Here is a 21,968-nt window from a genome sequence, read left to right as displayed (position 1 = left end):
TTTCATCCACATCACCTTCTTCATTTCCTTGCTGTAAGCTTACCTGAGGTTATTTTTGTGGTGTCTAATTGCAGCTATTTCTGGGGCAGAACACGCTGGCATTTCCCTCAGTCAGGTTGCTACAGAAGTAGCTATTATAATGGTGTAATCACAGGTGAAGGATTGTTGGAGGCGGGTGTTTTGCCAGCTTATTAAATACGGCTTGTGTGGTTTCAAGGTGTGCTGGCCATGAGAAAGCAAACACAAGCCATTGAAAAGAAGAGAGATTTTTATGTCAGAACAGAACTCAGAGAGAATTGGAGCTAGAACTTTATTACCTTGGCCCAAGTGAACCCAATTCCAACTGCAGTAAGACTGGGGGGGGGGGGGGGGGTTAAATGCAAAATGAAAACTAATTATAGTTTGTGTGGGCAGTATGAGAAATAATTACAGGTGAATGAATCTGAGAAATAGCTACTGGCATAATGAGTATAACGAACCTATTACAAGAAGTAGTGAATAACAATGTGACAAAACCAGTATCCGCAACTAGACTTACCTGTCACCTTTCTTTTCAGCAGGTGGGGGTATAGCTCAGGGGTAGAGCATTTGACTGCAGATCAAGAGGTCCCTGGTTCAAATCCGGGTGCCCCCTTTTTCTTAAAGTTTTAATCAAAACAAAGACATATTAGTTAAATATTTACTTTTTTTGCAGTCACTGTGGACTGATCTTTCTTTGATTAGGTTTCAGCCAGTGACAAAGATATAGGCCATGAGTGGAAAGTGGAGTAACAATCTGGGAATCCTTAATGGAAACATGGACATTAATTAAAGTGTATTTCATATTGCGGAACTGAATTATATGGCTTCAGAGTCAGAGCATGACCATTAATTAATATGAAATTATCTCCATCAAATTAATAATATAGACAAAGGGGTTTTAGTTCAGTGGTTAGAGCATCTGACTGCGGATCAAGTGGTTCCTGGTTCAAATCCAGATATCCCTCCTCTTTTATTTATCTACTTTTGGAAGAAAAAAACCCAAAAAACAATGGGTCTGTAAACTAGCACTGTTTTAGTAAGTTCACATTTTGCACAGAGTTACAAAATTTAATCTCAAGATACTCAACACCTGTTCGTATCCATGATCAAAATGACCCATTATTTGTTTAAAATCACTCAAACTAAACAACAAAAATATGAATTTCTGGGCAATATCAGTATTTCTACTGAATGGAAAACTGCAGGAATTTGACATTGGGTAGTTAAACACCTACTTAAAAATATGTTTTAAAAATGCCACTGGTACAATGGGGCCCTGATGTTCTTGGTCTTAAACCTCTAGGTGCTATTGTAATAATAATTAATTGAATAATTAATACACAGCTCCAGAACAGTAGATGATGTACGTGGGCCGATGGTTGAAAATGTTTTACTCACATTCTTCATCAGGAGATTCACTGTAAGATGTAGGTTGGGACGAGGTATGTTAGAGGGGCTTGGGCGGGATTCAGTAACATATCATTTGATTTTTGGTAGAATACATTTTTGGTGAGGTGGAGGAACATCAAGGATGAACTCTGAAGGGTCAGCAAAAGAAAAACTGGTGAAGGGGGTCACCCAGATTTGAGCTGGGGAGCCTCTTGATCTTCAGTCAAATGCTGTACCCCAGAGCTATACCCCCGCCAGTAAACATGCTATTGACTAAGAGCTAAAAAAGATTTTTGTATGCACAGCCTAGTTAAGAATAATTGGTTTCAAGAATAATTTGTGGTTACGAAAATAGAAGCAAATAGAATAATCAGCTGGAACTTATTACAATAGCTCCTTAAATATATTGGGTGAAATCCTGGTTCCACTGAAGTCAATAACAAATCTCCAATAACAAACCTCCAATCTCACACCTTCTTGTCAACTGTATAAATGGGCCATATTGATTATCACTACAAAAGGTATTTTCTCCTGCTGATAATAGCTCATCTTAACTAATTAGCCTCTCACAGTTTGTATGGTAACTTCCAACTTATCTGTATGTGTATATATATCTGTCTTACTATATGTTCCATTCTATGCATCCAGTGAAGTGAGCTGTAGCCCATGAAAGCTTATGCTCTAATAAATTTGTTAGTCTCTAAGGTGCCACAAGTACTCCTGTTCTTTTTGCGGATACAAACTAACCCGGCTTCTACTCTGAAATCTCCAATTGACTTCAATGGAGTTAGGATATCATCCACTGTATTTACTAAAAACCCGTGTCTTCTTAAGTCACCTTTCATTAAAAAGAACCAAAGCATGTCATCTTTCTTGCAACCCTCTATACATGCATCCGATGAAGTGAGCTGTAGCTCACGAAAGCTTATGCTCAAATAAATTTGTTATTCTCTAAGGTGCCACAAGTCCTCCTTTTCTTTTTGCCTCTATAAATGGGAAGACCATTTTGAGCTTGTCTGCTATCCCGGCCAAATGTAAGTCCCCTTTTAAAGGCCTGCCCTTCCCATGCTGCCTATACTGGAGCTGAGTGATTTGTAAATGAATTGCCTGTTGTTATTCCTCTTCCCTGACATCTGTTGTTAGACTGGAAGCTCTTTGGAGGAAGAGCTGTTTGGAAAGCAACCAGCATAAAGTGGGTGTTAGCACAAATAAATACATTTAATAATAAAAATTTAAATGGTTCAGGGATGATTACCATAAATAAGATCACTGATTCCTATCTACCATTGGCAAAGCAGGGTATAGTTCAGTCGTGAGGCATTTAATTTCAGAGTAAGAGGTCGCTCATTCAAATGCATAGGTACCCCCCGAACAAAGACTGCTTTTTCCGATCTTCTGCAGAAGTCTCAGATACAAAGAAAGGTGAATTTATTAGGTCTCAGGTTGAGATACACTGTTATATTTCTGACCATTCCAATGTGTTCAGGAGTTGCTCAAAATGGCAATGCTTAAAATGAATGTAAAGATACAAGACACCTTTCTAACTCTGGGCTGTGCCTCTTTAAGATTGTGATGCTACAATCTGATGAGTACATGGAACAAACAACTGGAAGTTATTAAAAGCTTCTTCTTAAATATGTTAGATTTATTAGATTTATTTTGAAAACCAGCATCTAAGGTATCTTTTATTCCAATCAATGGAGACAATTTGTAGTACCTAGACATAAGGTAAAAAGAAAAGGAGTACCTGTGGCACCTTAGAGACTAACCAATTTTCCACTTTATGCATCCGATGAAGTGAGCTGTAGCTCACGAAAGCTTATGCTCAAATAAATTGGTTAGTCTCTAAGGTGCCACAAGTCCTCCTTTTCTTTTTGCGAATACAGACTAACAGGGCTGCTACTCTAAAACCAGACATAAGGTACAAATTTTTAATAGTGAGAGTAATTAACAATTGGAACAAGTTGCATAGGGTTGTGATGGATTCTCCACCACTGAACATAAGACTGGCCATATTGGGTCAGATCACCTGTCCGTCTAGCCCAGCATCCGTCTTCCAATAGTGCCAAATACTGGATGCTTGAGAGGGAATGAACAGAACATGGCAATTTATCGAGTGATCCATCCCATTATCCAGTCCCAGGTTCTGGCTGTCAGAGGTTTAATTCCAGAGCATGGAATTACATCCCTGACCATCTTGGCTAACTGGGTCCCCTCCCCCAACCTGCCCCCCCATTTCCCAGGCCCATAGCGCCCCCCTTGGGTCCCCTCCCCCAACCTTCCCCTCCCCAAACCTGCCCCCCCCTTCCCAGGCCCATAGCCCCATCCCCAAGCCCTGCCCCCCCACTTCCCAGGCCCATAGCGCCCCCCCATTGGGTCCCCTCCCCAAACCTGCCCCCTCCCATTCATTCCCCTCCCCAAACCCCGCCCCTCCTTCTGAGGCCGGGCCGGGCCGGGGCGCCGGAAGTGGCGCCATCAGCCGGGGCCCCGCGGGGAAGGAGCCGGCGCCGGGAGTTGACGCGCGGCCGGGCCCGGGAGCGGGGCGAGCTCGAGCCTCCGCCGTGATGGGGGGCGGAGACCTGGTGAGGGGGGGCGGAGACCTGGGGCTTGGCCCCCGGCAGCCCCCCGGGGTTTGGGAGCCTGGATCCCCCTAGAGTTTGCCTGGGGGGATTTGGGGTGGAGGGTTAAATGGGGGGGTCCTCAGCCCCCCCACAGGGCAATTCTGGGGGGAGAGGCGTTGTCTGCGATGGGGGGGATTGTATTTTGAAGTACACGTGTTTCTGTGGGGGGGGGGTCCTGTATTTTGAAATACACGTGTTTCTGTGGGGGTGGGGTCCTGTATTTTGAAGTATACGTGTTTCTGTGTGTGGGGGGTCTATTTTGAATAGCCGTTGCCATTATGGTGCATCCCCCCCCCGCCGTTTGTTTGTACGGACTCAAGCCATGGAGAGATTCCCGGGGTAACTCAGGGACACTCAGCTGCATGGCGGTGGCCTCTTTTCATAGTCGCCCTTAGCACCTGTGCAGCTCGCTTTGCTATCCAGAGCACCAGGCCGGCATTAAAGGGGCTTTTGAACCCGCCCAGCACCCACCCCCATCTCGCCAAGGGTTGGCGTAGGGGCTTCAGTGTAAGCTAGCGAGTTGCCCCGGAGCCGGGGGCTTGAATTTAACCGTAAACACACGCCTACGTGTTTGCAGGATCGGGGCTCAAATTTGGTTCTGGGGGGCAAGAGTGAGTGGAAAGGGCTTGCGACGCTTTGTAATCTCTTTGAGTGTAATCTCTTTGGGGCAGGGACTGGCTTTTTGCTCTGTGTTTCTGAGGCCCTGGTCCACAGCTGGGACCCCGAGGTGCTACCACAATTCAGATAATAAATAATGATTCCCTAACTCTCGGCCTAAAACACAAACCAAGCCTACCTTTGTTAAATTGAGGTGGTAAACAAATACCAGTGTCTTGGGGAAAAGGGACCCCAGAAGAACACAGTAGTTTTACAAAACCCCAAAAGTAGAAAGCAAAGTTAAGGCCACACTTTGATGTTTAAAACGTTGAGATTTTTTTTTCAGCTGATTTAAAAGCTGTGGCTTGGTTGCTGCTCAGGCACTCCAAGCGCTGGTTTAGGTGAAAATGAAACTGATTTGTCTGTTTTTATTGGCCAATCTGATTGAAATGCCCCCCGCCCCCAAGGTAAAGACCTACACCTGCTTTTCTTGCATGATTACAGCTCCCACTGAAGGCTGGGGGACTTGAATGTGTGTGTGGAATACAGGAGCAGTCCCTAAATTTGCTCACTAATCTGCCTTTAATACTAATAATCGAAAGCATTCAGAAAGTAGATGAGGAAATATTTGTTAAAATATGACTTCTGTGCCCCTTTGATTCATTCCCCTGGCGCCCCTTGTGAGAAGCTTGTGTTCCTATTTCGCGGAGAGGTTTTGTGGGTCTGGGATATTAGCATTCTAAACTGCTTGTACTGGTTCCTCTTCTCTGTAGAATCTGAAGAAGAGCTGGCATCCCCAGACTCTGCGCAATGTGGAGAAGGTGTGGAAGGCAGAGCAGAAACATGAAGCTGAGCGGAAGAAGATTGAGGAGCTGCAGCGGGAGCTGCGGGAGGAGCGAGCCCGGGAGGAAATGCAGCGCTATGCGGAGGATGTGGGAGCAGTCAAGTAAGAGTTAGGCAGAGTCTTATGCTAGACTGTGTGTGTGTGTGTGGTTTTGTCCCTTGAAAATCCTGTGTGCATCATTTGTACTTGAAGTAGTTGATGTCACCAGGAGGAATTTCTGAATGGGGACATTCTAGTAACACATTTCTCTTAGGACTTGAGTCGCAGCTACCAAATAATTAACTCTCCTGGCTGTCACATTATAAACTGTGGGTGCCATAAAAAAATGAAGATGGCTTGTTATAATGGGCCAACAATTACTTCTGGTATTGATTAGAACAGAGCTGTCCATGTATCTTAGAGCTGTGACATATAATTCCACACTGGGAGAAATTTCCGAGCGATGAGATCAGTTACTCTGTGGAATTGCCTGTGGTTGTCATTTAAGAATGGACAAAGACTGGAGTGTAGAGAATAAGCCTGCTGTGACAGAGAGATGGAAAAGACTAAGTCCTAATATGTCCCTTCCATCTAAGTTCTAAGGCCCTAATCCTGTAAAAAATATACATGGGGATTTAACTTTCCACCCTGTGCATTTCCACCCTATTGACATTAATGGGATTATTCGCCACGTGTAAAGTTCAGCCCCTGCGTAGGTTTTTGCAGGAGCAGTGCCCAAGAGAGGGGTTTAAGGTTGGCTTACTCTAAAGCATTTCGGCTCGTCTTTGCAGAGAAAAGTGAAACTTTAGAGCTGCTTGGAAGGAAGACAAAGTAACATGGAGTTTTTGCTTGAAATAGGAAAAAAGAAGAGAAGTTGGACTGGATGTACCAGGGTCCCGGGGGTATGGTGAACAGAGAAGAGTATCTGATGGGCCGCCCTGTGGACAAATACGTCTTTGAGAAGATGGAAGACAAAGAGGCAGGTTGTTCCACTGAAACAGGACTTCTCCCAGGCTCCATTTTTGCCCCCACAGGTGCCAATTCTGTCCTAGACATGGCAAGCAAAATCCGGGAGGATCCACTTTTCATGATAAGGTACTAAATGTGATATTGACCGGGACAATTAACCTAGGCAGGTAGGGAGTTGTGATCATTGCTTGACGATTGGCCAAGAACGGCACATAGCTCGTCTGTTTTAAGACTCATAGTCTGTTTGTCACCCCATATGTCCCCTGTCCACTTGTTTCCTGTATCCACCTGTTGTGTCTTGTCTTTCAGATTCAAAGCTATTTGGGGCAGAGACTGTCATTTACTATAAATTTGTACAGTACAATAGGGACCTGGTTGAGACTGCAAAGCACATCTGTAATACTAATGTTTGATTTGATTGGCTTGCAATGGTTTAGATTTTTCTGCTGACTCTCAGAGATGTTGCATGCTGTGCTTGGAGTCTTTTTTTTTCTGTTCTTGCTGTGTTCTGTTAAGCAAGAGGATTTGAGCAAGGTACAATTTGACTTAAGGTTTTTCCAAAAACTGAAGATTGTCTAGAGATCTTTTTAGTTCTTTATTTCCTAAATGTTACACTATTAATAATCTAGCTCTGAACATACATTTGTGGTGGGGTGTGTGTGTGTGTGTGTCCCCTTTCCAAGCTTCTCTTGTGTGGTTTTTTTTAATTTCAAACTTGTGAATACTAAGCACTCATTTGCTTTCCAGGATAAGGGCTAGATCACTTAAGCATGTGAGTAACTTTGCATGTCTGAATGGTCCCATTGAGGTCTGTGAGACCACCCACATCCAGACAGTTACTCGTGGCCTGAGGTGTTTGCAGGATGGGGGCCCAAGATGCATCCTGCTGCCCATGCTGTAGCTCAATCTGTGTGGGATTTTAAGCAGTTGATGCCCTCCAGTAAGAAGGTGTAAATTCTAAATGCATCAGTAGGAAACAGAGGCTGCATTTTCTACAAGGCTGTAATTTTGCATCTAGCTCTGGTATAAATGATTGTATCAGAGTTGCATAGAATTAAATCCTGCAGCTGGATTTTGAAAGAGACTGGATAATTTTGTGACCAACAATCATAGTTATGCGTGCAAAGGAGTGCTGTGTCTCATGCTGCAGATTGTAAACCGATTGCTCTGTGACTCTAGAAAGAATTTTACTTCCCCTGGGCAAGGCTTTGCAATTGTCTGGTTGTATTACATATATATTGCTCTTGGCTGAGATATCAGACATTCACCAGTGCCTCAGCCAGGATGGATGGCATTGGGACAAGTCAGTTCCTAAGACAGGACTTGATGGAACCGTGGAGTCAATCTACACAGGGATATAAAACAGTTTCTTGATTGACCTTGCTATTCAGCATTTCAAGTTGGGGGAAAAAAAAACAAAAAAAAACCCAAAGGCCCCGATCCTACAGTTGGATCTGTATGGTCACACTTACAAAGTCTGCTTAAGCCCCAGTCCAGCCACTACACACGTGCTTAACTTTGCTGCCTTGAATAGCCCCATTGATTTCGATGAGACAACTCCTGGTACTAAAGTTAAGTACGTGCATAAACGATTACAGAATCAGGCCTTGATTTGTGCTTTGAATTAATATTTCATCTTTGATGTTATTAATGTTGTTCGAAAACCCCAGTGTCACTTATTTTCGTTAGGAAAAGAGAGGAAGAGAAAAAAAGAGAAGTTTTGAATAATCCTGTAAAAATGAAGAAAATCAAAGAACTGGTATGTATTCTTTAACAGAAATCAGAAGCAGAATTTGCATTGAATTGAGTGAGAGCAGAATTGGGGTCCAGAAGAAACACACTTTAGAGTAGTGGCTCTCAATCTTTCCAGACTACTGTACCCCTTTAAGGTGTCTGATTTGTCTTGTGTACCCCCAAGTTTCACCTCACTTAAAAACTACTTGCTTACAAAATCAGATATAAAAATACAAGTGTCAGAGCCACACTATTACTGAAAAATTGCTGCCTCTCTCATTTTTACCATATAATTATAAAATAAATCAATCGGAATATAAATATTGTACTTTACATTTCACTGTATAGTCTATAGAGCAGTATAAACAAGTCACTGTATGAAATTTTAGTTTATACTGACTTCGCTAGTACTTTTTATGTAGCCTGTTGTAAAACTAGGAAAATATCTAACTGAGTTGATGTACCCCCAGAAGACCTCTGCGTACCCCCTGGGGGTAAACATTCCCCTGGTTGAGAACCACTGCTTTAGAGAGAGGAATTTTTCTATTCCCTGCCTACTTTTGGGTAAGAACAAAATAAGCTCTTTCATATAGAAAGTTTCTCAGCAATTGTTTAAAAAAAAAAAACCCAACAATCCCTGAGCCATGTTATCTTTCCCTTTTCACTTATTTGTTACATTATTGTAACAAATTATTTTAATTCTCAATTCTCTTGTCACAGATCAGCTATACTAAGTCACATAGACAGTGAGAAGGACTCAGGTGGGCTCTATAATAAGAGTCCCTTGTCCCTTCAGAAGAGATTTTGCAAAGTGTGTGTTGGCCTGAGATTCTTTCCATACAGAATCTAATCTTTGTGCAGCCTCCCATGACGGTGGCTGTCTAACACGCGTGTGAGCAGCAATGATCAGTACCGAATTTGGTTTTTGGCATTATAGTTGCAGAGCAGCTTGGAAAGAAAGGAAAAGAAGAAGAAGAAGGAGAAGAAAAAGAAGCACAAGAAACGCAGACATCAAAGTTCTAGTAGCGAAAGCATCAGCAGCGATGATGAGCAGAGCCGAGCGAGGTACATTTGGGGGCCTTAGCCTGGCCCTGCCCAATTTTGCCACCGCCTACATCTCTGCTCTCACTTCCTATACTTTTCCAGTCCTCTTGTTTTATTACTCCATTCAAGCTCTCTTGTTCCCTGCTTCAGGGCTCTCATGTGGCCCCTATACTTGGAATGATTTCCTTCTCATCTGTCAGCCCCCCCCCTTCAAATTCCTTTTTAAACCTGATTTTTATGAATCCGATATTTTTCATCAGTCTCTGCACAACTGACCCTCCCATCCCTGGCCTGTTGTCTCATTTCCTGTGCTTTTCATTTACCTTCTCTTTCCCTGTCCCAAAAAGCTTATAATTTAAGAATGTCCTATTCTGCTTTTGTAAACCACTCGGATCATGTTGTGGTACTGTGTTATTTTTAGTTATAATATGGTGATTTGGTGGGATGATACATGAACAGCCAGTATCATGGAGGGGGACTACATTTTATTATTTTTTATATTTCCTGTAGGGGAAAAACAAATTGGGAATACACACTCCATGTCGAACTGTCATGTTCGACTTTTGAATAAACTCTGAAAGATTTCATGGGTGCAGTGGATAGAAAGAGAGATTGTATTAAGTTTTTCCACTCCAAAGACTGTACTTTAATTTTTCCCTTTAGATCCAAGAAGATGGATAGTTCTTGGGAACCTTTTCATCCCAAAGTCCCAGGGTATGGCTTACAGGTAGGCACATGTGCTTCTCACAATTTACTGTCTGTAGAGTGTGCCCATGTAGCTGTTGGGAAAGCGTGGCTCTAGAGATTACATAGTGGTTTTAGGCTCTGGAAGAGGACTGTGAGAAATGAGGTGGTTTTGTGGGTAAGCTCCCACTGGGACCAGAGATTCAAGTCCCATCAATGATTTTGTCCTTCCAACATAGGTGATGGAACTAGGAGTGCTGGGGGTACTGTCCCACCCCCTGACTTGAAGTGGTTTCTGTCATATATAGGGTTTGCAGTTTTGGTTCAATGGCTCTCAGCCCCCCCACTGTACAAGTTGTTCCAGCACCCTGCCTTCCCAGGTGGATAAGACCAATTCCATTCAGTTTACTGTGCCAGGGTCATATGTTTGTCTGACTTTATACCATGCTATTTAAGCACCTGGGGTGATAGAGTGGCTCCATTGAAGACGAGGATAAAACTCCCATTGACTTCACTGGATCCAGGATTTCACCCCTTGTCCTCCAGAAAAGGCCTTAAAAACCAAGTTCTTGTGTGCCCTGTGTGGCTGCTAAAGATCTAGTGGGGTTTTTCATAAGAGCAAGGATTTGCCCTGGTTCTTTTTTTTTTTTTGGCCAAATTTTCTTGTCCCCTTGCTGTTCTGGTTAGCTGCTGCATGCCACACCAGAAGTGGCTGTATTTTTGGTGCTCTATGTGTGTAGCAGTAAGTGCTTTGGGATTCAAGGCCCTATAGAAATATATGTTTAATATGTCTAAAACCTCTGCAGTAGACTGTGGACAGAGAAGAAACAACAAGGAGTCCTTGTGGCACCTTAGAGACTAAAAAATTTATTTGGTCATAAGCTTTTGTGGACTAAAACCCACTTCATCATCAACTTCATGTACAGAGAGACCTTCTTGTGAATGGATGGAGTTGTAGATGATGCCTTTTGCCTCTGTCCCATACATGCATGCACTTTGCCTAGCCTAGTTCTTTCTGCCTCACCAGCACCATGCCGGGGCTCCCATGAGCCTTGTGCTTTTAATTGCTCTCTGTTGAAGGATGTTCTCTTCCTAATTCCAGAGTAGAGACCCTGACCACAATCACAGGCCTCGGCGCTCTCCAGCTGCTGGCCAGGAAAGAGCCACTCACAAACACCGAGACCGCGCTAGGTCAAGGAGCCAGTCTGGGTCTCCTAAGAGAGGCACTGGCAAGAAGAGTACAGGGGAGGAAGAGTCTGAGCACAGGAGGTCAAGATCTCCGCCTAGGCATGGTGAACAGTGAGTGTGAAATCTTCACTTGGAAACAGATTAAAATAAAGGGCAGGCATGGCTTCTCTCCCGGGGGGAATTCTCAGAAGTAAGTTGAATGCTCAGCAGCAAAATTTCTCCTATTACCTCATCAGCCTACTTGTAACTCTCTTTCCTAACGTTTCTGCAGCTTTAATTTCTCACGTGACTTTATCCCAATGACTTGAAATTAAAGCTGGTGGAATGACAGATGCCTGGCTTTGTATCATCTGTTCAAGGGGCTGCCTTTGTCGCTGTTGTAGAGATCTCCCAAACCACAAACAGGGCTTGGGAAGGATTTAATTAGATTTAGTAAATAAATTGTAATCCTTGAATTATCTCTTTATCTCAGAAATGAACAAGGGGAGACAGGGTAGGGTGAGATTCATCCTGAATTAAAGTTTACAGAGAAAAGTTGTTTAAATTTAATCATTCTTATGGTGGAAAGTTTTTCCAAATATTCTCACAACACTGACACTCCCTTCTACTTCTAAACACCTATTAACCCCTTCCCCACAAAAAGGAAGCTTAATAAAATCTTAATCAAAATCCTGAATCCAAGCAGAGTTGTGACCCCATAAAGGGAGAACTGCCAGAGACTCCATGAAATCCACTAAGGACTTTGCTCTTGCTATCAGTGTTACATGGAAGGGTCTCAGATACGAAGATGATGGGTGACCGTAGAAAACCCTAAAATAGATTGTTAAAGGGACATTGACAATTTAGAATCTCGTCTGTTTTTTACAAAATAGTTTCAGCCCCCAGTCTCCTTGCCACTCTCACTTTTTTTGTATTCTTTTAAAAAGTTTTTTTTCCCCCTCCTGTTGCTGTGAATAAAAATGACCCATACAAACAAGCAAAAGGGGAGAGCAACTATTTGGGGAACCAGTGAAAGCAAGTTTACTCAAAGTGCAGCCAAATGCACAAAATAAGCAACCGGAGGAACTTTTTTCCCCTCTTGAATCTCTTTCCGTTTTAGTCATTTTAGGGGCTCTTTGTTTTAAAAATAATAAAATAAAATTCAGGCAGTGTGTGATTTTTTTTTTTTGAAGTGGATAGTGTCCTTTTAAAATATGTTTTGAGGGTTAATATGATGTCAGTGGCTTTAACAAAGTATTTGGTATGGCGAGATGCTCTGAAAAATGATATATGAAGCAATTATTGTTATGAATCTTTACTTCCACAGTCATGAAGTGTTGATAAACCTTGGATACTAGTTATTCCCTGACGGTGCAAAAACTTACGTTGGGTAAAAATAAAACTATAAGAAAAAAACCATGAAAATAAAGTAAGTCTAAAAATTAATTTTTAAAATGAACATCCATTCTGCTGAAGGTGACAGATAATGTACCTGGAACTATAGGAGAGCTCTTATTTCAAAACGCCAGCGATAGTCCTTGTGGTCTGTTAGATATCTGGTTGCTACAGAAAAGGACTAGAGGTATGTGGATATTATGTAAAAATCAAAGGAGTACTTGTGGCACCTTATAGACTAACCAATTTATTTGAGCATAAGCTTTCGTGAGCTACAGCTCACTTCATCGGATGCATACTGTGGAAAGTACAGAAGATCTTTTTATACACGCAAACCATGAAAAAATGGGTGTTTACCACTACAAAAGGTTCTCTCTCCCCCCACCCCACTCTCCTGCTGGTAATAGCTTAACTAAAGTGATCACTCTCCTTACAATGTGTATGATAATCAAGTTGGGCCATTTCCAGCACAAATCCAGGGTTTAACAAGAATGTCGGGGTGGGGGGGTAGGAAAAAACAAGGGGAAATAGGTTACCTTGCATAATGACTTAGCCACTCCCAGTCTCTATTCAAGCCCCATCATCTTAGGCATTGGCACCCTGACAGCAGGATTGTCTGGCTATGTTGACTCCCTCCTCAGGCCCTACACTACCAGCACTCCCAGCTACCTTCGAGACACCACTGACTTCCTGAGGAAACTACAATCCATTGGTGATCTTCCTGATAACACCATCCTGGCCACTATGGATGTAGAAGCCCTCTACACCAACATTCCACAGAAAGATGGACTACAAGCCGTCAAGAACACTATCCCCGATAATGTCACGGCTAACCTGGTGGCTGAACTTTGTGACTTTGTCCTTACCCATAACTATTTTACATTTGGGGACAATGTATACCTTGAAATCAGCAGCACTGCTATGGGTACCCACATGGCCCCACAGTATGCCAACATTTTTATGGCTGACTTAGAACAACGCTTCCTCAGCTCTCATCCCCTAACACCCCTACTCTACTTGCGTTATATTGATGACATCATCTGGACCCATGGAAAAGAAGCTCTTGAGGAATTCCACCATGGATTTCAACAATTTCCATCCCACCATCAACCTCAGCCTGGTCCAATCCACACAAGAGATCCACTTCCTGGACACTACAGTGCTAATGAACTATGGTCACATAAACACCACCCTATACCGGAAACCTACTGACCGCTATTCCTACCTACATGCCTCCAGCTTTCACCCTGACCACACCACACAATCCATTGTCTACAGCCAAGCTCTGCGATACAACCGCATTTGCTCCAACCCCTCAGACAGAGACAAACACCTACAAGATCTCTATCAAGCATTCTTACAACTACAATACCCACCTGCGGAAGTGAAGAAACAGATTGATAGAGCCAGAAGAGTTCCCAGAAGTCACCTACTACAGGACAGGCCTAACAAAGAAAATAACAGAATACCACTAGCCGTCACCTTCAGCCCCCAACTAAAACCCCTCCAACGCATTATTAAGGATCTACAACCTATCCTGAAGGATGACCCAACACTCTCACAAATCTTGGGAGACAGGCCAGTCCTTGCCTACAGACAGTCCCCCAACCTGAAGCAATACTCACCAGCAACCACATACCACACAACAGAACCACTAACCCAGGAACCTATCCTTGCAACAAAGCCCGTTGCCAACTGTGCCCACATATCTATTCAGGGGACACCATCATAGGGCCTAATAACATCAGCCACACTATCAGAGGCTCGTTCACCTGCACATCCACCAATGTGATATATGCCATCATGTGCCAGCAATGCCCCTCTGCCATGTACATTGGTCAAACTGGACAGTCTCTACGTAAAAGAATAAATGGACACAAATCAGATGTCAAGAATTATAACATTCATAAACCAGTTGGAGAACACTTCAATCTCTCTGGTCACGCAATTACAGACATGAAAGTTGAGATATTACAACAGAAAAACTTCAAAACCAGACTCCAGCGAGAGATTGTTGAATTGGAATTCATTTGCAAATTGGATACAATTACTTAGGCTTGAATAGAAACTGGGAGTGGCTAAGTCATTATGCAAGGTAACCTATTTCCCCTTGTTTTTTACTACCCCCCGTCCCCAAGATGTTCTTGTTAAACCCTGGATTTGTGCTGAAAATGGCCCAACTTGATTATCATACACATTGTAAGGAGAGTGATCACTTTAGATAAGCTATTACCAGCAGGAGAGTGGGGTGGGGGGAGAGAAAACCTTTTGTAGTGGTAAAAACCCATTTTTTCCATGGTTTGTGTGTATAAAAAGATCTTCTGTACTTTGCACAGTATGCATCCGATGAAGTGAGCTGTAGCTCATGAAAGCTTATGCTCAAATAAATGGGTTAGTCTCTAAGGTGCCACAAGTCCTCCTTTTCTTTTTGCGAACACAGACTAACATGGCTGTTACTCTGAAACTTGATATTATGTGCATGTGTTGTTAAAAATTCTTTCCTGGGTTACAGGTACAGCACCAGGGTGGACAGGAAAGAAAAAGAAAGGGCTAGGAGCCCTTCCCCTAAAAAAGGATACCGACGACAGCATGCTTCAGGGTATACTAGGTAGGCAAAGTGTTGCACATCTGGCACCTTCATAAGGAAGCTGCCCATGCTGATCCTAAAATAATAGGCCGTGAGTAATGCAAAAACATAATTATATTAACTAGAATGGACTGGACAACAGCAGGTCAGGTGAACAGTCCAAACCGTGTTTGGTATTTACGAGTGTGTTGTATTTTACCATCTCGTACTGCTTCCCACTGTGATGCATGTTCTCTTCCTGGCTACCAGTTGTTCAGCTGCCATGTACCAGCCTGCGGGGGCGAATGTGAAGTTGTCGTTTTATCCCACAGACTGGTAGCTAGAAGCCTTCTATATCAAGGCCATCAGGCTAACGTGATGCCCTTGTTGGTGTCCTCTTACCAATCAGTTTAAAAAACAAAAAAGTCTTGGATTCATTGGGCCATGGAGGGAAGGAAAATAGTAAAGATCAAAAGACATTCCACTTAAGTATGTGCTTAAGCACCTTGCTGAATCAAGGCCCAAAAGAAAGCTGTGTCAACTGTCAAGAACTTGAGGCTCAAACAGCTGTTATGGAAAACATCCAGGAGATGGGTGGCGATGTTGTCCATTTCTGTCTTATAAGGAATGAGGGGCCTTCTTAAGTATGTTCATACTTCAGAGCCTCAGCAAACAAGGAAGATCTCCTATGGGATTGCTGTGTTCAATAATGTAGTGGATTGTGTCCCTTGCTATGAATAACTTCTGCATTAGATGGAGATGGGAGAAGCAAGCGATCATAATGAACAGCGCTATTTCTGCCTCTCAACAGAAAGATCTCCGCCGAGGAGCTAGAGCGTAAGCGTCAGGAAATGTTGGAAAACGCCAAGTGGCGGGAAGAGGAGAGAGCAAACAATGTCAGGAAACACCGAAAGGAGGAGGAACGGGAACAAGAACTGGAGAAACTCCGCTCCCGAGATGGGAAATTCCTACAGTGAGTGTCTCACCAGCCCACCCCTCTAGATGAGTTAAACGCAGGGAATAGTCCCCCAAGGGAATGGGTGAGACATTTAAAACTAGACTCGACAAAAACACTGTAGAGAATAATCCTGCACTGGCTGCAGGATGGGATGAGGTAGAACCTGATGGAGCTTCTCCATCTCTGCTGTCTGATTCCATGTTGTACGGTAGAACTAAGGAAGTTTAAATGTTTTTTTTAACCTAATTCTCTAAAAAAAAAAAAAAAAAAAGTGAGCAAGACTTCAGTGGCTGCCTAGTCATTCAGTGCAAGTTATTTGTGGAGCACTATAGAACCGCATGTGTTTTACAAGCGGATAAAGAATAATTCCTTGTTCTCAGAACGTGCAATATCAAGGCCTGATCCCACAAATTCCCTGTACACAGACTTCCTGTGGGAGTCTATGTGCAGAGGGCTTGTGTGATTGGGCCCTAACTAGAAATAACAGACCGTGCAGGGTAAGGGGTGTTATGAGAGAGAGGCATCTGTGAACACAAGGGGTGAGGTGTCATCATCTCCCCCCCCTACTCTAGGCTCTTTATGCTGGGTAAGAGTTGGAGCATTGTAAAGTGGCTGGGGAAGGATTCTCTCAGTGTGGAATCTGAGGAAGACAGCTGTATAGGTGTTTTCTGAGGACCCGCTCACAGACCTGGGCATAGGGGGTGTGGCAGGAGTGGTATATGAGGCAGGGCTACAGTACACAGTGCTGTAGCCCAGGGAGCCCCCATGAACTGTCTGAATTATGCTGGAGGCTGTTGCAGCCCAGAACTGGGAAGGTGCAAAGTAGCTTAAAGTCACCACAGACAATCCTCCTGGGCAGAATCCAAAGGAGGAGGGTGGATTCCTCCCTCCTGCTCTCAGAGCAGACAAGTTGACAAATTTTGCGTGTTACTTGAGGGCACGGGAGGAGCCTAGGATATTGTTTAATAATGTGGCTTGAGTCTTAAAGGTAGTTCGTCAGGGCTCACAATTATCCCTTCTTGTCTGGAGCTAACATCGCAATTTGCAGCATGAGCGGTAGCATTTGAGTTCCCAGAGGAGCACTGCCCTGGTTTGGGGACAGATTGCTTTTCCCTCTTGTATGCTTCTCAGAAAGCAGCCAAATCTCCCGTGACAGACACATTGGTAATTAACAGTTCTGTTTGGAAGGTTGAGGAGTAATTGGGAACCTCTTAAAAATCGATACAGAGCAACGCTGACCCTGCAGTTTCCACGGCATGCATCCGAGGAAGTGAGCTGTAGCTCACGAAAGCTCATGCTCAGATAAATTGGTTCGTCTCTAAGGTGCCACACGTCCTCCTGTTCGTCCTGCATATATGGTGCTTAGTCCGTGACAAGCTAAACTATAGTCATTCAAATGTTCCAGTGTAGACTGCATTAGGAAGCAGCAGTCTGTTTCCTGTTCTAGCTCATGCATGAGAGTCCAGGAACAATGAAGCTTTACTGGAAAGAGTAAAATTTAGAAGGATGATCCGACTTACTTTCTCATTCAATTCTTCTGCAGCCACATAAAACTGGAGAGTGCGTCCACTTCCTCTGTAGAAGATCGGGTCAAACGCAACATCCACTCCATCCAGAGAACGCCAGCTGCCCTGGAAAAACACTTTATGCAGAGATGAAACTTGCTGTCCTCCTGCTGATATGCTGGCTCACTAGGGCTTTTTCAGAACAGTTCACAGGACACTTCTTCTCAGAGGGTAGCTGCCCCATGCACAGAGGGATCCTCCAACAACCTACACAGACTTCTGCAATGATACTTACTCTGTGAAAGGGAGCTGGCCTTCTCTATATCAGCACAGAGTTCCTTGGCCTTCTAGCTTTGTGAATACATTTGTACCCAGAGTATTAAATTGCACCAAGCTGTTTGCTGGAGACACCTTCCACCCTTATATTCTATTTTTAACATTTTGCCAGATCCTGCTTCCTGTTGTCTACCTAAACCAGCATCCATTTTTAATACTGTTATCAGACACAAATTTCTGGTAACTAATTACTAGACTAATTGGGCAAGTTGACCTCTTTCGATGCCTGAGAAAGCATCTATTTTATCAATAGTGTAGAATTGGCCTTGGGAACAAATTCACCTGTGGAGTTACTCTGCTAACTTCTGTGAAGTGACACCAGAGACAGACTTAGCTTGATTAGTATTCAGTATCACCAGTTTGGGAATAGGCAAGGAGGGTGTATGGAGTTAGTTTCAGCCAAACTAATCTGTGAAATATCTGTAGAAATGTGCCGAATTGCTCACAGGTTTGAATGACGTGTCAGCAAGGCGGAGACTTGAGTGAAAGGAAAAATAAACTGAAGCAAAACTCAAACAAGATGCAGGTAATAGAATAAAATATTTCTCTGGGATTTTGTACATATATGCAGAGTAATGGGCATAGGTACAGGTGTGTATATCTGACTAGGCTTTTTCTTGTTCCTAACCCTCTTTTCTGGAAATGAGTCAGATTCTAATTGCAGAGAGCATTGTCAATTCATGAGTTGGGGCCAATTAGCAATTAGTGCAGTAGGTTACAGCAGCCATGGAAAACCATCATAAAAATGTCCCTTCCCCCATTATGTTGAAAATGAGTATTTTACATCCACAAATAAAACTGTTGTTCTGATAAGCAGGCAAAAACCTTTGCAATGCTGAGTGACACAATTGTGTGTTCATGGGTGGAAGGGGCATTATTTGGAGGCTGAGGGTAGCAATGTGAGACATTTAATTAGGGTTTTTCTACATTTTATGAGAGGTGGGGGGGAGGGATAGCTCAGTAGTTGGACCATTGGCCTGCTAAACCCAGGGTTGTGAGTTCAATCCTTGAGGGGGCCATTTTAGGGATCTGGGGCAAAAATTGGGGCTTGGTCCTGCTTCAAGCAGGGGGTTGGACTAGATGACCTCCTGAGGTCCCTTCCAACCCTAACCTTCTATGATTCTGTGAGGTCAGGCAAATATACTTTGTATCTGAGAGAGCAAATTTTCATGACAGTTTTGCAAAGCTGATTTAAATACTCTCTTTGAATTGACCACGCTCTATAAAATGTTTTCCTTTGGCAGATGATTATTGCTCTGTAGTCACTTACTGCTGGGTTATTCTAAAATTAGTGCAAATGGGAGTCAGAAATGAACCCATTTACTTTAAGCAACTTTTAAAATTATACCTAAAAGACACAATATTTCTCACTCCTGCCCTCGTACATTGCCCCTGCAAATCTTTCATCCTTGTTGTGTTACAGCAATGGGTTCTATTAAATGTTGTGTGGCCTCTTTTACAGCTGTGTGTTTGGCTCATAACCACTTTTGTCACAGAAACAATAGGAGGCACTAGTAGAAAAAGCTGTAATTCGGGAGAAAGAATTAGAATTGCACAGAGTGATTGAAAAAGGCCATACCAACACATTCTCAGTCTCCTCAAGCATTAATGAGATTTACACTAAATGACTAGCCAGTGACCTTAAATCCTTATCCTCAGGTAAGGAAATAAACCAACCAGCTGTCCTTATTAAATAGTCAGGGCTGGCTAACAAACTACAGATGTTTCCCTCCTTGTAGTTCCTATGACTGGGCTTACCCTCTGCCTCTCTGAAAAGCCACAGGTATTTTGCCCTTTGGCCCCTGTCTTTATACTGCACTTGGATTTGAAGAAAGCTTCCCCTGGGGGAACCTGACATGCTCCCCTCTCTGCAGGCTGGAGGGGGAGCAGAGTTGCAGCTCCTAGGTCTCCCGCTTCCAACGCGGGGATCTTGGAGGGGGAAGCTAGGGGGACCCCTGGAGGGGCACGTGGAAGATGAGGCGGGAGGAAGCTGCCAAGCGCCACCCCCCATGTGCAGCTGTGCCCCTTTCGCTCGCCCTTTAAGAGTGTGTGTGACATAAGATAGCAGGCCATTCATAATTCCAGGCGCCTCGCTGCTTATTGGCTACAGTCGGGGAGGGCGGGGCCTGACGTAATACGTCACTCAAATTGGGCGAGACCATCATGGGCGAGAGGAGGAGGGAGACATTTTTTCCACGCCCCTTCTCTACCTCGCCCGTTCTCGCGGTTCCCTTGTCAGCCCAGCATGTCTGACGTATCCTTAGGTCTTCCTAGGGGAACCCGTCCGGGCCTAACCCGGGACCAGGCAGTGGCTCTCCCTCCTTACACTCCTGCCCTCAGTACCCCTTGCCAGTGTGGGGAATGGTACATCCCACTCCCCTCCTCCTCAGACCTCCGCCATCTTGGCGCCTCCTCAGTGCAGGAGCCGGAGCGGGCTCGGCCGGCCGGAGCGGCTCCTCCTTCGCGGTGGAGCGAACCACTGCAGGGACGGGCAGGAGGGGCAGCCAGCGGGGCGGACGGCACCATTGTGGGGGGAGGAAGACGCGAACGGGCCGGAGCGAGCTGGCGGGGGCGGACGGCTCCATCGGGCGGAGGGTGTAGGGGTTCGGGCGGAACCACTGTTTGGGGGTGAGGGGGGGGCGTGTAACGGGCCGGGGCGGAACCATGCGGAGGCGCTGCTAGGGAAGGGGGAGGGGGGCGGATCCGCCATGGCCTCGAACTGCGCCGGGGGCTCGTCGGCGGGGGGCGCCGGGGCGGCGCTGGGGGCCGCGCTCAGCGCCAGCAAGACCAAGACCAAGAAGAAGCACTTCGTGTGTCAGAAGGTGAAGCTGTTCCGGGCCTCGGAGCCGCTGCTCAGCGTCCTCATGTGGGGGGCCAACCACACGGTGAGGCGAGCCCGGGATCGGGGCCCTCCCCCCCCCCCCACCGCGGGACCCCTGGGCCTCCGAGCCCGCGCTCGTTGGGGGGGAGCCGCACGGGAGGAGATCTCGGGATCGGGGCCCCCATCCATTCCCTTGGGGACCCCCCCCCAGTGAGGAGACCACAGCCCCCCCCCGGGCCCTCCCCACAGTTCCCTCACGGGGTGGGGGGCAACAATATGGTGAGGAGACCCTACTATGGCGGTCGGGGGGCTTTTCCCCATTCCTCTGAGGGTACTCCCCCTTCCCCAGGGCACCCTGATCCCGGGGCTCTCAGCGTCCCTCATGCTGGGGGACAACCCCATGGTGAAGGGACCCCAAGCACCTCTCTGCCTCCGGGACGTCTTCCATCCCCTGGGATCAGGCCCCCCACCCTGGACACTCCCACCCCTTGCCCCTCAGGTACCTGCACCCCAGGAACCCTCCGCCCCCCCCTTTCCTTGGGCACTTATGACTCGGGTCTCGGAGCCCGTCCCCAGTTGTTTCCCCATCCCCTCAGGGCTCTGATACCTCTCAGCCCAATGACAGGGCCCCCCCCATCTCCTTGGAACCAGGAGGTCCTGCTTAGGGGGGTAGCAACATGGTGGAAAAACCCCAGAGGGCCCCCCTGCATCACCCTGGGATCCCCATCCTCTCTGTGAGAGCCCAGCTACATGGTGAGATCTTGGGAGACTCTGTCTCTCCGGCCCTCCCATTCCCGAAGATCCTCGTAACCCTCTACATCCCTGTGTGGGAATCTACTGTAGTGTGGTTAGCCAGGAAGGACTCTTGGCCCCTCCCCTCCCACACATATTGGAGATTCCCCTAATGCTAGGAAACCACAGAGCCAGCCTTAGCATCCTCATGGTAGGGTCAGATGCACAAGGAGGAGATGCCAGGATCTTGTTCCCATTCATTCTTGCCGTGGAAACCCTCACCCCAAACTTTGGAGCCCGTGCTGGATATTGACAATCTGGGGGCCATGTCCCAGGGCATTGGGGGCCATAGATTTCCCATGGAGGATGTAGTGACACCTACCTCAGGTGGAAGCTGGAGGGGTTGATATGAATATCTCTGAAGCACTCTGAGCTCCTTACCTGTCACAGTCTTCTTTGGATCCTGCTTCTGACAGCTTCATACCTTACTCAGTAAACTTCTTCCTTCAGCTTCTGTGATTGCACCCAAAATCTTGCACCATTCTCCTCATCTACCCGGATGGGATGGGATGGATTGGAAATGACTGCCTCATGGCTGTGGCAGGT

The 21,968-nt window shown here is 45.3% G+C and overlaps 2 protein-coding genes across 2 annotated transcripts in view; both read left to right on the top strand.

The window, feature by feature from the left end:
• The first annotated feature begins 3,866 nt into the window (after positions 1-3,866).
• On the top strand, positions 3,867-19,268 carry CWC25 (CWC25 spliceosome associated protein homolog). The gene is made up of 10 exons (XM_084615721.1): positions 3,867-3,992; positions 5,402-5,574; positions 6,310-6,546; positions 8,110-8,179; positions 9,092-9,219; positions 9,862-9,925; positions 10,985-11,181; positions 14,957-15,052; positions 15,822-15,983; positions 17,512-19,268. The coding sequence occupies exons 1-10, from the start codon at positions 3,975-3,977 to the stop codon at positions 17,624-17,626; spliced, it is 1,260 nt and encodes a 419-aa protein (XP_084471847.1). The 5' UTR covers positions 3,867-3,974; the 3' UTR covers positions 17,627-19,268.
• Positions 19,269-20,501: 1,233 nt separating this feature from the next.
• Positions 20,502-21,968, top strand: part of PIP4K2B (phosphatidylinositol-5-phosphate 4-kinase type 2 beta) — a 32,965-nt gene continuing 31,498 nt past the window's right edge. The window contains exon 1 of the mRNA XM_084615436.1: positions 20,502-20,694. Coding sequence (XP_084471562.1) covers positions 20,518-20,694 — 177 coding nt within the window. The 5' untranslated portion in view covers positions 20,502-20,517. The remainder of the gene's footprint in view (positions 20,695-21,968) is intronic.

The sequence above is a fragment of the Lepidochelys olivacea genome (assembly GCF_965140295.1).
Source record: "Lepidochelys olivacea isolate rLepOli2 genome assembly, chromosome: 27".
NCBI lineage: Eukaryota > Metazoa > Chordata > Testudines > Cheloniidae > Lepidochelys > Lepidochelys olivacea.
The sequence above is the reverse complement of the archived record's forward strand: the minus strand, read 5'-3'. Positions and strand labels throughout refer to the sequence as shown.